At 25.9% G+C, this 16,129-nt stretch overlaps 2 protein-coding genes across 7 annotated transcripts in view; both read left to right on the plus strand.

Annotated features, from left to right (window-relative positions):
* LOC147816826 (mitochondrial potassium channel ATP-binding subunit-like) overlaps nucleotides 1–16,129 on the plus strand; it is a 63,274-nt gene that overhangs the window by 42,213 nt on the left and 4,932 nt on the right. The gene's annotated exons all lie outside the window — the stretch shown is intronic.
* Nucleotides 3,279–12,738, plus strand: LOC107450402 (uncharacterized). The gene is made up of 7 exons (XM_016066183.4): nucleotides 3,279–3,401; nucleotides 4,399–4,455; nucleotides 9,180–9,397; nucleotides 10,178–10,396; nucleotides 10,879–11,066; nucleotides 12,057–12,216; nucleotides 12,544–12,738. The coding sequence occupies exons 2-7, from the start codon at nucleotides 4,436–4,438 to the stop codon at nucleotides 12,705–12,707; spliced, it is 969 nt and encodes a 322-aa protein (XP_015921669.3). The 5' UTR covers nucleotides 3,279–3,401; nucleotides 4,399–4,435; the 3' UTR covers nucleotides 12,708–12,738.

The raw sequence follows: 16,129 nt of genomic DNA on the forward strand, positions 1-16,129 counted from the left end.
GGTGGAAGATAACAAATATTTTAGAAATGTGCATTAGGCACATGGATGGGCTAATGAAAAAAACTACTTGATGCCCCAATGACCAAATGATACTAGGTGGAGTTCATATTGTGACCGCGCAAAAACTTTTGCCAATAATTACCATTAATATCAAGAGATTGCTCTTGAACATCAAAATGAATCTAATAATAATTTGTCAAAAATATTAAGTAATGTTGGGCTTTACACTGTAGGATTTTGTAGACACTTTGAATCTGCTGTATGATAATAATGATAAATAAAAAATATATGAACCTTTTTTTAAGTCAACTCTTAACATCTACTGATATTTTTTAACTATTTGAAAAAAGTTTATCACCATTAAAAAACAGTTAAAAATACAAATATTACTTTTAAGAATTTTTAAATATTATTTTTAAGATTTCATTTGAATACAATTTATTTTGTTTCTTTTAATCATGTTTAAAAATATTGAAAACACACGAGAAAAAAAATTCTATTAAGTGATACGTTAAACAACAATTAACAAATTTGAAGTTTTATTTTCTGGTTTTAAAAAAAAATAAGCAAAAAGCTATGCTTTTTTATTGTTTTTTGAAATTATAAAGTTAAAATTTATCTAAAAATGCAGTCATTTTTTCTGAGGTTAAATATTTGGAAAATGGGACAAGTAGGTGATACTCTTTATAATTATACGTAATTTTAATTTCACTTTTTATTAATCGTATTATAAAAACATGGAAGATCAAAATATTTATTGCTGTTTAATTTTATTAGAGGTAAAAGTCAGATGAAATTTTAGTTTTTACTTATACAACACTATTAAATGAAAATATTTTCACAATAAAATTTTAAAGTTTATGAGCACTAAATGAAAAAACCCAATTTTCCCCGGGTTTTTTCAATAAAACCCGGGCGGGTTGGGTTTTTTCAAAAATCCCCGGGTTTTTTCAAACCCTGCTTATGTGTAAAAGTTTTTGTATAAAAGTTGACTTATAAATAAACAATATTCCTAATATTGTCTTCAAATACTGAAACTTTGTAAAGAAATATTGTTTATAAAATTTGATAATAAATTAAATTAACCATGTGAGTTAAGAGTAAAATGCTAATCAGGATGAAGGACAAGATTGGGACCAGCTAAAGGCCATTTGGGGAAGAAAAAAAAACTATTTTTATGCCTTCTAAGTAGGTTTTTTTCCACATTTTTTCATTTCTAAATATTATTTTTTTTTTAAATTATTAAATCAAAATGCTCTCTTGAAACTGTAAACTTAGTTTTATAAATTAACTTTTTATACAAAATTATATAATGCGAAACATAGTTCATTAATCTTATTTTTGCAAACGAAATTTAATGAATAAAATAAGTGGAAAAAATGAACTATGCGATTAAATTTTTTTAAAAATGTCAATACATTACTCATCTAAAAAAAACAAATCATGTGTGATATGCATACAGATTCCGCTTATAGCATATAATTTATTTAGATTGTAAACTAAAGGGGCGCAGAGTATGTCAAATCACGCGACCAAGATTCGGAAGAAGTTCAGGAAGCCCTTACGCAATTTTCTGTCAGATTAAAAAAAATAAAAAAATTACAAAATTTCTAATTGTAATAAAAGGGTACCTTTAGCCATTGCAATCCCACAATTTACTATTAACAATTTTAATTAACAAGCACTTCTGCACGCTCATTAAAATCTCAATTAATACACTTGGAATGAACAAGAAATGCTTAATACGAAAGAAAACAATGCTTAAAATTCATTATTTCCCTTTCAAAAGCTAAAAATATAATAAAAATAAAATTATTTTTGGTACATTCTAAGATGTACAGAGAACTGATGCATTTAAAAGTAGAAATAAACATGCCACATGCTACAAAAGGTATAAGCATTTCATTCCATGAATGTGTGCATTGCTTCTAGAAATTCCAATTCTTAACGTGTCTATTGGTAATTCAAATCTAATCACCTGACATATTATGTTTTACATTTTACAAAGAATCATTTCATTAACTTCCATCATTATATAATTCATTACATAATTAATTATACATTTAGAAAAGGCAGAAATAAGACTGAAATAGTTATTCTCATAAGCAGTTCTTTTATGGTCCTTTGATAATAATCAATCAATTTTTTTTAGTTTACTATATCATACTTATATGTTTAGTATATATTTAAAAAACACACTTATCTCTTTCTGAGACTAGTTCGTTTCCTTTAAAAATCCGAAAGATACATAGAAACAAATTTTTTATAAACTCGATCGCGCGCGCGGATTTTAGCGAATTCAGATTGAAATTACTAATAAATGAATATTTGGTAACTATAATTTTATTTGTATGTGATGAATAATAAAATGTGCAACAAAATAACTACAATGGTCCTAAATGTTTAAAATATGAATAGAATAAAGTTATATTGTAAAAATATTATAGTGAAAGTAATTTTATTACATTTTTTAATAAGGAATTTTTTTTAGATTAATATTTTATTTAGAGTAAGAAATCTGATAAGTAAAGCGGAGCTATAGTTTTATTTCTCCATAGGTATACAATTTAATATTTTGTAATAAAACATTTTAATATTTTTCGTCACTACAGTTTTTTCTTTTTCTTTTTCTGATCTTTTTCTTTTTCTGTCACTACAGTGCGAACTCGAACTTTGTTTTCCAATCTAACAAAGAAATAAAAAGTACTCTTTATTTTTTACCATGTGTAGAGAAAACATAGTTTTGCATTTAAATTTGTTCAAATAGTATTTTTTTTTAATATATTACCGAAAAGTTTTCAATTTTGGGTGTACTTTAAAACTATTTTTTTTCGAACAACTCTCACGCGATAGTATAAAATACTCTTCGAAATAGATTATTTGACAAGTAATTTATAATACAAATACCAATAAATTTCTATCCAATAACTAATAATCCAAAGGCCATTTAGTTTCATTTTGCGAATTGTTCAAATAAACGTTTGATTTTTACAACTAAATTTCTTTGAATAAATCAGGATTTTTTTTAAATCTAAATGTTTATGAATACAATCTGTGACAATAAAATTTTTCTTATTGTCGCAATTCATTATATTTAAGGTTTTTAGTTCGTTTTTACTTCAAAAAGAGATGGGGGACAGTGGGCTAGTTTTCACTTCAGGAGACGTCTGTTCTTGGACCAATTAGTGACGCTCCTCCAGATGTGTCGCCACGACTTCCTAGGGGTGGGGGGAGTTTTTCGCTTTTTCCAGCATTGCTAGTGGTCAAGATCTCCATAGGTTAAAAGATAACCTCCAACCATCGTAGAACTCATTGCTTTTTAAAGTTTTGGACTGGTAACACGACTTAAATCGCAAGCTATAACGACCTTTAGCCACTACGATTATTAATCCAGTGAAAATGTAAGTAGCATTTTTATATCAATTATTTTGTTTCAAACTTTAAATCTTAACTTATCATAATTATATTAAATTATCATAACTAATTACAAATTTTTATTAAAAGAACATTACAAACTTTTAAGTTATTTGCTATAAGAATTATTCTTTTACAAAGTTTTAGGTTTTGAATTAAAAATTAAAGCTTTAGTTTCATTTTTCCTTTGATATAACGAAGTATTTTTCATATCATTTTCTAAGCTGTTTTAAACAATGTGTTTAAAATTTTTGTTTCTTTCAGAGTTAATACTTTATTTTTAATGTTTTTGCATAAATCAAGAAATAAAACTTTTTGAATAGGAGGAAAGTGAATTTTTCCAATATTATTCAAATTAAAATATGAGTACTGTTAATGTATTTCACATTATACTTTGTTTTATAACAGGAAGGTGATTATTAACATTCACTTCTTACTTTATTGTTATTTCCTTAATTTCAGATTTAGTTTTTCGACAAACCTTGAAGTTAATTTCCTTGAAGTTTTCATACATTATTTTTTATAAAATTATATTTGAACATTTTGAAAGAAAAACATCTCTTTATTTAATTATTTTAAGTTATGATTAAAAAATACTTGCCTTATTTAAAAGCGAATTTCAAATCTTAAAATATTTTTTTCCTTTTTTAATAGTTAATTTATTAAAGAAAACAACAACTTGATACTTATTATGTTTATTTAAATCATAATTATTTATAAAGAAAATGATCGATACCTTAATATTTACTATAAAATCGATAATCATACATGGATAACCAATAAATTTCAAAGAAAAAGATTTTGCATTTGCTTATACACTTTGGAGAAAAAAAAATATTGGACTTAATTCTGTTCTTAAAAAATAAATTTAAATTAAGCATCATAATTTACTTTTAATACTCTATTGAAAATTCATATATTAATTTCATAATAACTCTGATGAATATTGTGATTTACCAATTTTGTAAAAATTCTATTTTTCAGCCCATCTATTTTGCGTTATAATCTTTTGGGTTAAAAGATGAGCCGTTCTTCTCAAACGTAAGTGTATTTTTTTTTTTTTTTTTTTTTTTTTTTTGTATTTTTAATTTTGCAATGTTCGAAGCTTCTTAATTTTATAAAATTTATAAATTCTTTATTATTCATTTCTTCTACTTTTTTTAAAATTTGAAATATTATTATCCTACAGTAAACTAACCTAACCAGAATCTTATTCTTATGATTTTTGATTGAAAATGTTATGACTTTTGATATAAGTAGAATATTTTTAAAAATTTTTGATTAGTCGTAAATTCTGAATTGTTACAAAATTTCAATGTTTAAAGTTTAAATTTCCACTTGATTATTATTAAATATTGTCTAGCCATCACTAAACAATGAATCTAAATAATGATTTGATAAAAGTATTTTCCTAATTTAATGCTGAATTCTTTAATCCGGATCCTAAATTATGAAAATGCTCACATCAAATTATTATTTATTTTTATCTAATTAGTAAAATGTCGTTTCCCATAGTCGGTTTTGTTTGAGAAATTTTGCATTGTGCATTTGAGATGTTTTGTTTTCAGATCAATATAATCAACTATTTTTCCCGAGTCTATTCTGTGACTAGTTTGAGTAATACTGAAAAATAGTTAAATTTCTGTTCGCATGCAACTTCTGAACATTTTATTTTTCTTTAAAATATTCATAATTATATAAACTTTTTTTTCTCTCATTGAAAACTAAAGTTTTTCATGTCTATTTTATCAGGTCTATTCGTATTAGTAATAGCATAGTTTTACATTAATTTACATTATATTTATATTCATATTTGACCAATGCACTTTTCATATAGCATACATGATTCATTTTCTATGAATGTTAATAGCTTATGAAGAGTTATGTTAAAAAAAAATTTATAAATGTTATTTTAAGCTAAATTTAACAAAATGGCTTCACTATGTACACAGAGTTGTTCATTTATCATTTTTTTTTCCAGATAATTTTTTCAATAAATTTTTTAAAAATAAATTTTAAAAGCTTTAATGGCTTAATTACACAGTTCTGTTCTGATTTTTTTTCTTTATAATGACATCAAAATTAAGGAAATTAGATTGCATCTGAAAAAAAATATAGATATTATTAACATACGAGCAATCATCTGTAGTTATGCCATTTTGTTAAATTAAATCAAATTTCAAACTCTATCCCTTATCTTAGTTTTGGTACAAAAAATTTATGAAAATTAATTTAGTCGTTTTTTGACAAACACTTTTACACAATATTTTCCTTAATTAATCTTCGCAATGTCTCAACAATATTTGACTATTTCAATCAGAATGAGACAAAAGCTTACAACACACGTCGATCGGGGGAATATGCTTCCAATTTGGTTCCTTTTCACAGAGGGTTTAATTCTGGAATAAAATTCTTCTCTGTAGATTAATCAAAAGTAGTTAGTGGCAGAAAATTTATGTAGTCAATTATTGTACATTCGCACTTTACGTAATATCTTAAATGATTTTAAACCATTTGCGTTTTTACTATCAGACTTTCAGTTAGGGAAGAAAAAAAATCATTTGTTTATTTGTTTATTTCAGTATAATCATATTCATGTTGCTGTTAATTGTTTGATTTAAACCCTGATGAAATGTTTATTTTTTATCAAGTTGCAAATCGTATATATATATATATATATATATATATATATATATATATATATATATATATATATATATATATATTATAGTGAACGAAATGTTCGGTCCCGTGCCTTGCTATACACGTATATTGTTATTTTTTGTGGATATAGTGAACTAAAAAAGTGAGGAAGTTGGATACTATGAACTTTTTTCTGTCTTAGACTAATATTTTTTAAAAATTTTGAAATATCCACTTCAAAATAAATACTGATTTTGAAATCCATCTATAAAGTGAAATGTAGCGATAAGCATTTTTTCTTGTTTGCTTCTTTTATCTCACTTTTCTATTCCTAAACAAAGGCCAACCCAGGCAGATGTATGGACAATTTTCCCTGCATCAGTCAAAGATTACTAATTTTTATTTTGCACGCAAGATAACTGTTTGATGAAGAGTAGTAAAAAATAAGAGCAAGTTAACACATTTTTTGTTACTACGTATTCATTTTCAGTCATTATTTGTCATTTATTTAAATAATGTATAAATAAAAAGAAGGAGTTCGGAACCATTAGTTAAAATTGTTTTCGGAGCGGATATAGTGAACTCCCGGTTATAGTGAACCGAAATTTCGGTCCCTTGAAGGTTCACTATAGCTGGGTTTGACTGTATATATATGAATTAAATCAGCAGTAAAACACAAATAAAAGATTAACTGAAACATGTGAAACAACTGATGACAAATAAAATATTAGTTGAAAGCGTTACTGATATTTATAAAGAATTTCGTTAGGGTGGTCTTCTTTAAATTATGTTCAATAGATAAAGTTTAGATTTCTCTAAAATTTGGGTAATATGATAATCTCACTTTTAGAATTTTGTGTGTAACATCGAAAAAGGCATCACCCTGGATAACTTGTGTTTAATCGGATTGTCGATCCTAATTGTTGTTAAGGGTAATCTCAAATATGTTTAATTAGTGCTAACTAATTAAGTAAAAAATCAGATACAAAAACATACTATCTATGAATAAATACGTATTTTTGACACTCAAAATACAGGGAAGGGGCCTCTATTTGGAAAATGTTGATTATTTGTAAAATTAATAATAATAAATAAATTATAAATTATTAATTTAATAAAGCAATAAATATTTGCAAAATTCATTGTAAATTTCTTGTATAAATTGCTTGTAATTGTAACAAAATACAGCCAAACTTTAGAAAAGTTGAAATCTAAAAATATAATATCTTTGAAACTTTTCATTTCATTATTCTTCTATTTCTGCTTAAATTTTGCATTTTGTTATTTAATGATGAACTTAAAATAATGCAAACTGTTTTCGATTTTTCAATTAATATTTAATTAAAAAGAAACTAAATAACTATTCAAACTATTTCGGTCAAATAATTCCTATGTCCAAAAAATACAGCTGCTGAATAGTTTTACAAAAAAAATGGAATCAAAAAATTTACTTTTAAATTATGAAATTTTCCATTAGCATAACATTAATTCTCTAATTTGAACTTAATTTTTTCTGTGGAGACAAATTGGTCAAACCATAATTCGAAATTGAAATAATGTTATATTGTCATTACGCTTCAAAAAATTTTCACTTTTAAGGTACAACAATCTCATTAAATTATTCGAGAAATATAAATAAAAAACTGATAAGTATTTTGTATTTTGAAAAATAATTTGTTCCCAAAAGGAAAACTAAATTGGAATATGTATGTAACAAAATTGACTCCGCTAAACTAAATTAAATACAATGGAGCTGAAATGTGTAAATTTTTGACACTAAGAACTATGCTATCAAAATTAGAAGTTCACAAATAGTGGTGTAAAATATTTGCTTTCTTATGAATTTTTTGTTTATTCGCATTAACAATTATCAAGCAATTTTTTTGCTGATTGAAAATGTATATTTTTTGTAAAAGTTGTATATTTAAGGCAACATTTTCATTAATCCTGATTTAGTAATTTAAAAATAAATTTAGTATTATTGATTTGATATTTTGTTTGTATTCATTCATTAGTACCATTTATTAACTCTGTTGTATTCAGTTCTAAATGCTAGAGGGTTTTTTTCCGATCGTATTTTGCAAATTAATTTTTCCCAATACGGAGACTAAAAACTGAAATCTTATATGTATGCAGCAATATTGACTTGGATTGAACTAAATTGAATAAAAAATAATCATTTATCCTTTTGAAAAGTGCAAGTCTTTAAAATTAACAATTCTGACTTCAGAACTAAATTTCCACAAATTGTTCTGTAAAATATCTGCAATAATAGACAATTTATGTTAATCTATATTTATTCGTATCGTATTAACAGTTATCAAGCATTTTTTTAGTGAACATGCATATTGCATATTTAGTGCAACATTTTATCAATTCTCATCTGCTATTTACAAAAAAAAATAGTATTATTAATTTGCTTTCTACAAATTATTTAAAAAAATATTGATATTTTCGTAACAGAAATCGTACTGAAATGCCATACATTACATATGGGCAATTTAAGCAAAATCAGATACAGGCTCATTTTCATTTTGTTTAAATTTTAAAAACTGCGCAAGTAAAATAAAGTTAAAAATTATCATAAATATTTGATGATTGCCGAAAAGCGATGACAAAATAGGGAAAAATTACAGTAATATTTTTAAATATTTGGAAAAAATAAATAAATTAGTTTTTTTCTGAAAACGTAACTAACACTTCAAACCTTAAAAGTTTCAATTTTCTACCCTCCCTGGTGGTTTATTATTTCTAAATGGGTAAAATAAATTTATAAAATTAACTTAGTATTATTAATATTATAGTAATTGTATTTTTCGATAATAAATCAACTTTCAGAAAGAAGTTTTACTTGAAAGAAAAAACAGAAACACTTGAGGTATTGAATAGTAGAGAGTAATTATTTTCATTAATGGTTTTTCGTAATTATTTGATTATTTATTTAGTTTTATGAAAAACTATTGATTTACAGATTGCAAGCTAGTTAGAAATTTATTTTATGGCTGTACACGCATGTAATTATTAATCACTTCTGTTCAATAGCCCATGAATAATTCTTTATGAAAAGTTGTAATTTTTCATATTTTTCATTTTTAAAAAGTTAACTGCTAACTATTTTACAGTTTACTCCAAGGAAAACACTATAATGTGGTAAAGTTTCCAGACGACAAGGATTGCTTAGCTATAGTGGTGAATAAATGGATTTCCTATGTAAATGGCAACTATGTTACCTTATGGCCTCCTTACAAAGATTCTTCGAAACTCAAAAGAGCTATAACAGGGAGAGTGGACCCACAGCCTAATTGGAAGATATTCAAAATTAACATTGTCTTCCAAACTCGTAAGATAATTATTAATCTTTCAATTAATGATTTATTTGATAACTCTATGAGGTTAACACTCTGTTCTAATTAGAATAAATTCTAGAAAATTTGCATGTAATAAAATAACTAAAAGTTTTCTGCCAAATTACATAATTTTTTTTTGTTAAATTAAGAGAAAGATATACATGTAAAAATTACGTATTATGGCACAGATTTTGCATTTTAATTGACTTCTTTCATTTCACTGACTTTTAACCCACAACAACTTTTAATCCTTCAAAAAATACAACAGAATAGAGACGAACGCTAGTATGAATTTAATTGTAGAGTAATAACTAAGGGAAATGGAATTCTATGGCATGCATTTTTGAAGTAATTTGTTTAATTTTCATTCTACAATAAAGTAAGAATTGAAACATTATAAATATTCTACATTGTTCTTATTTTAATAATTCTTATTTTTTTATAATTAATCTTTATCCCTTTTACATTTATAATTACTGTTATCTTCATCATCTTATTTGATCACTTTCAAATTATTTGATCAAATTCTTTATCGTTATTTAGATATTTCTTCTCTTTATCTCATTCATATTATCATCACCTAAAATAAGTTTTCACGTTTTTTGGTAATTTTTTTTTTTCGGTAAAGAAAAATATTTCTCCCTTTAACTATTTTATGTATTAATTATAAGGAAGTGAGATATCATGAATGCAAATGTTAAGACTTTCAAATATTGTTCAAGTGTAGGTGTATCATAATTTATTTACAAGAAAAAAAAATTCCATATTTGCAGGAAATTATGGTAAGGCTGAGAGTAAGCTGGAAGAGTACAAAATTTATAGCGATGTTGGGGAGTTGTCTGTAGATACTGATCTGAGTATGCAGCCTGTGGATGCAGACATGGAGGATGAATTCAGAATTTACAGTGGAAATGATATGACTCCAAGGCACAACCACGCATCCACACCAAGAGTTTCTGTTGGAAAATGCGATACGTGTGTAGAGATTAAAGGTAATATCTCTATAATTTATAACTTTTTTTCTAAATATTTTTTAAGAAACTTTCCAACTAAAATATCTTGTGATTCGAGTTAATTTCCTTACTTTACATAGATATGTGTTTCATTTGATTTCAAAGTTTACTTAACAGTAACAAGTATATCCAGTATATATTTTTAAAATAACTAAAAATTTCATATTTGAGACTCTAATCTTAATTTCGCAGAAGTTTTCCTTAACCAGTTAGATACTATGTTTTGTCAGTCTCTTATTTTAGCTTAAGAACTGAGTGGTACTATAGAAAAAAAAAAACTATATGAGTTAAAAATCCTTTTTTCTTTTGTATCAGTAGTTGAAGTTTACAAACCATCATGAAAATACTCCCTTTTTTATCATTTATATTTAATTCAAGTTTTTTTAAAATTAATATAGAATGTTCAAAGTGAATATCAAAGCTGCTAGTTTATAAGAACTAAATATTAATTTACTTTATAGAGATACTGAAGAAGCTGATGGAATCCCATGCTCGACTGCCCCAAAAATGTGATAACAATTTTCTTGTTATTCAAAAAATGTTTCCCCACCACCAAACAGTCAGTGACTTAGATGAGCCTGCAGCCAGTTTGTATGACTTAAGAACTCTAAATGAAAAGTTACAGAGTGAAGAGTTTTTCGCAGACACAGTATGGTTCTCTCACTATTTAAATTTTTTTTAACCCTATGATACAAATGGGGCACAAATGTGCGTGTGTGTCCCTACCATATTCATTTATTTCTTTTCCTGAGACTGTAATTACGAGCAAAAATATATTTCGTATTTCAGTATTTTTTAATTATAAACTATAGTCAAAATAGTTACTAAGAAAAATTTATTAGATTATCGAAATTGTATTTATATTGAAATATAAAATCAACAAAAAGTAGTTTGATGTTTTTTAAATTAATGTTTAAGCGTTTATCAATAATGGGTATTGTAAATTAACAAAATTTCAATGAGGAATAATGGTTTTTCTAAGATCTAAATCACTGAAATTGGAAAGTTATTGTATGAAATGAAAGAAAACCGTGTATTTAAAATTTTGCCTTAACACAGAAAAAGATACCAGTGTCTAATGATGTATTTTATATCCATCAAATATTAAAAGGCTAAATGTAGAATTTTCACTTATTTTGACTTTAATTAATACAAAATAATAAAAAATAGAAAAAAAAGTATTTTAAATAAACATTTAGTCAAAGGGTTAACAGAAGATCTAGTTATAATTAAGTCTAGAAATTAAGTAGTGAGTAATAACATTTCTAAAATGAAATTTATATTTTTAAGGTAAAAGTGCTTTCTGATTTAATATAAATAGTATGTGAATAAACTGTTTTCAGTGACCATTTACCTTTTCATTCTTGAAAACATTACCTTTCATTTCAGGAAAACATTTAAATTAATTGTTTTAAAAAGTATTCGTATTTTGAGATATTAAGGTATCATTAATTCATCTCTTATTTTCTACATTAAATTTTGTTTAGCCAAGTTTTTTATTCTGTAAAATTTATGATCAAAAGTATTGAAAATTCTAATATTTTTGTTACAATGGCTTAAGTGAAAGAGAGAGCAATATTTTAAAAATTAAAAAAAAGAACGTAATTTTACATTTTTTGATGTTATTGTTGTTTTTTAGGCTTTCACTCTTGGATTGCTAGGAGGAAAGGATACCGCTGATGGAGTCAGAAGGATACTCACTAGAATAATCTCAAATAAACTGGCCACTGAAATGAACTGGGTTGGAGGACGTAAAAGGTCCATACAGGAGTTTCCCTCTGTTTTAAAGCTAATTTTAGGTATAGAAAAGCACATATTAACTTTTAAGGAAGCAAATTGAAAATTTCATAATATGTATTTTAATGAAAAATTCATTTTAAAAGAAAAGGGAGCATCATTGCTTCACTTAAAATTTGAGGAGGTATTTTGAAAAAAAGAAAATGTGTTTTATTACTAACTTTTTATGAATTTATTTTTAAATCTTGAATTTAAAATAAACAGCGTGCAGCAGTTACAACGCAAGTTGCTTAGTATGTTTTTTTCCCTGTAAAATGAAATTTTTGAAATTATGAAGCTAATTAATTTTTTTAATGAAAATCCATTAATAAGCTCAATTGTTTCTACAGGATCTCTAAGGAGCAACAAGTTGTTTGAAAAAACTCAGCAAAATGTTGTGGAGGATGTGGTAAAAAGATGGCTAAGATCGGCGGGTGATCGTGATGGTGGAAGATCCAGAAGAATGAAGAGATCAATACAAGCAGAACAACTAGCAGAAGAAAATATTTTGTAGAAATAATAATTAAAAAATTTCTGTTTTTTCATATTTTGCAATCTTATTTCTATATTAAAAAGGAGTATACATTACTTTTCCTATAAAATAAGAAAAATATGAATACAAAGAAGGAAATAATTATTCAATATTTGGAATTCATTCCTTAGCATTATATTAAGCATACTTTTTTTCTTTTTCATTTTTTCGATTTGATTGCTTTTAATCAATGATGTAATCAAAAAGTTAAATACAATGTAAAAACTTTCATTTTTATATTACAATATTGAAGTAAACTAATGTTACTTAACAAAGAAATAAGTATGAATATTATATAAAATAATTTTATAATTCAAAAACCAAAACAAGGTTTATCAAAGAAAAAAAAAGTTATTGACAAAAAAAAAAAAAAAATTATCGTACACCAAATTAAACTGTTGTGCGATTTTTATGCACTGTAAATGATATATTTTAAAAATAAGTAACGAACATGAAATAAATTTTCTTTTAAATTCATTAATTTAAACAAACTCAATGAATTTGTCAGAATTCTTTAAATGTATTACGAAAAAAAAGAAAAAAATTGCTTAAGGCAGAATTAGCATGCAACATTAATTAAATTTTTAATTAAGAACAATTAAAGAATTTTTCTATTAGAAATAAATCTTTAATAATAAGTGTGTAATTTAGGGCAGCACAATAAATGATAAAGCTGCTATTAGTTGCAATAGCCTAGCATAGAATATTGGCGTTGCAAGCGTTAAATGATACATTAAATGGAAAATAAATGTCTCTCCATTTCCAAAGTTTAAAGCAAATAATAATCTTCAGTTTTACTATCCTTTTTTTCTAACAAAATAGTGAAAATAATTTCTACAATGTATATATATAAATGGAGAGATAACTAAGGTTTCAGAGCTTTTGTTCTGAAAAATTAAATTATAATTTTTCAGGACCAAAGCTGAAAAAAGTATAGTTTACATTTCAAGTATGTAACTTTGAAAGAGAAAAATTAAACCTTGAAAATAAATACATGTAACTAGTCTAATAATTATTCTAATACATATATATATAGACAAGCGAGAGAGTTACGCATCTTTTACTTAAAGACTTATTAATCATATTTTTCAAAGCCTAGTCTTCATAAATATAAAGCACGCAATAAAAAAGCTCCAGTGAAATAAAATTATAAGGAAAAAAAAAATAAGCAAAATATTAAAATAAACGAGAATTAAAGGTGGCAAGGATGGGGGATTTACGGTTGTGACGGCATTCTATATTTGCCGATTTTGGGAAAATGTCATTATAATTCCGGCAATTAAATTAAAAGCTACTGATGACATAAATTTGTTAAAGGTATGCTTATGGCAATTCTATATCACGTTCTTGCCGGAGCAAAATAAACGTCGGTTCAATATTGGCAGTAAAGGTAAAGGTGGTTTTCAATCAGTCCCTAATGAAGGTCCGTTCTTGGCAATTAAGGTAAAGAAACCAGCCGTTGCAAAAATTGTCTATAAAATAAATAGGCATTTATGGTAATACTAAGGGAGATTGAAAGCATTTTCGGCAGATAAAAACGCCATTGTTGGATTTGGATTTATCTTTCGGCATCGGTTAGGCAATTATGTAAAAATGTATAATTGATGCTGAACTAATGCAGGGCCCGTAACGGATGCCGAAAATTTTGCCAGAAATGCCATGCACTGGCCCTCATTCTGGCCCAGATTTCACTTTATTAACGGAACCGATACGGCAATGAAAAGCCCGCCGTAATGGCACTTTAGGTGAGCCGACATTGTCCCTTCACTAGCCCAAAAGTCGTGTGCTTGTTGGGAAACTTATATATAATTGTTTTAAAGCTTGTTTACATAAACTCTTCCAGACTTATAAGATAAACATAAAAATGGGTATAAAATGAGCTTAGCTCATTTAATCGGGAGCAAACTCAAAAATTAAAATGTCTGACAATGAATTAAATTCCTTTTTTATTAATATGATTTTATGCATTGGAGTTCTTTTGCATCCAATTCTGAATATTTATGAAATTTCACTCATCGTAAGCTATCGTTATGTATAAATAAGTTTCAAGTGCCAATCAACATTTTTCTTTCTTTAAAAAATTTAACTAAAGCGTTTTTTACAAGTTTTTTAAGTAATAAAAATTTTAACTCTTTAATGATACCTGATATTTGTTTATATATATATATTTAAACAAGACTAATGATGTTTAAATTTGTTTTATTTCACGTCTAAAAGTTTTGCAAAAGTACGAATGCTTTGATAGTTTTATATTCTAATATTTGCTACACTAACAATACTCAAAACATTGTAATTCTTAAATACAACTTATTTCATTATGTCATTAAAAAGTTAATCATGAAGTCTGCAAAAACCGTATATTAAAATATAAAAGATAAACACTTACTCGACTATTAACAGTTATTTGATAACTGTCTCGTTATCCATTAATCTATGTTTCTTTTCTTCACTTTTCGGAAACATAAAAACTGATACTTTAGGCGCTATTTCTAGTTCCCTTTACATTTTGGAACTACACATGCATATGGCATTGTTGAAAGTTGTAAAATAATGCTATATGTATTTTTGATAGTGGTTTGTAACGACATATCCGACAAGCAAACGGGACTGCTGTTGACAAATATTTGAAATTGGCGGCTAATCGCTTATCAGCTATACACCACTGTTTGTGACGTCATTAAAAGACCTTGGTGATCTCAACACCCTTATTTTTTGGTGGCTATGGTCATATATGCTGAAATGCACAGAGTACTTAGTGATTGCTTCTGACAAGCTGAAGACCATGCTGCTTAGTGTGAATGCAATTTACATATTATTTCTTCTTCATCTCTTTTGTATATTGTTTCATTTCTTAAAAGGAACTGATACTGTTCATTCCAGTTTTAACAATTCAGTCCCTAGGTACAACACAATAAAATTAAAAAAATATGGCATGTAAAAGTGTTTACAGTTAGTTGTTCAGATTAACTTATCATACCATTAAGTAGAATACAATTAAAAGTTCGATACATCATCTTAATTTTTAATACTAGTCAATTAGGAAAGAATAGAAATTAAAAAAATAATAATTTACTTTTCAATAAAAATTTTCCTTTTATTTTCTAGCTCCCACAAATCTCACTATAATGCTAGATACTATATGCTAACTGTTAGTGGCTAAGGAAAGGACTATGTCAGGTTATTTTTGTTAGTCGCTAGTTGATGGTCGAGCTATGCTGTTTGTGCCATAGTACAATGCTCTCCCCTATATTTTGAAAACTGGAAGCATGTTAAGTTTAATAGAACAGATCTTCAATTTCTCGTGATACCCTTCAAATTTTTAATCAAAGGGTTCTGAAATAGCTGATGAGCTCTTCAAACATTTTTCATATGTTTTGATACATCAAATTTCTTCTATGAAAATT

Source organism: Parasteatoda tepidariorum, chromosome 1 (assembly GCF_982258835.1).
Source record: "Parasteatoda tepidariorum strain Cologne lab strain chromosome 1, Ptep-v5.0, whole genome shotgun sequence".
Taxonomy (NCBI): Eukaryota; Metazoa; Arthropoda; class Arachnida; order Araneae; family Theridiidae; genus Parasteatoda; species Parasteatoda tepidariorum.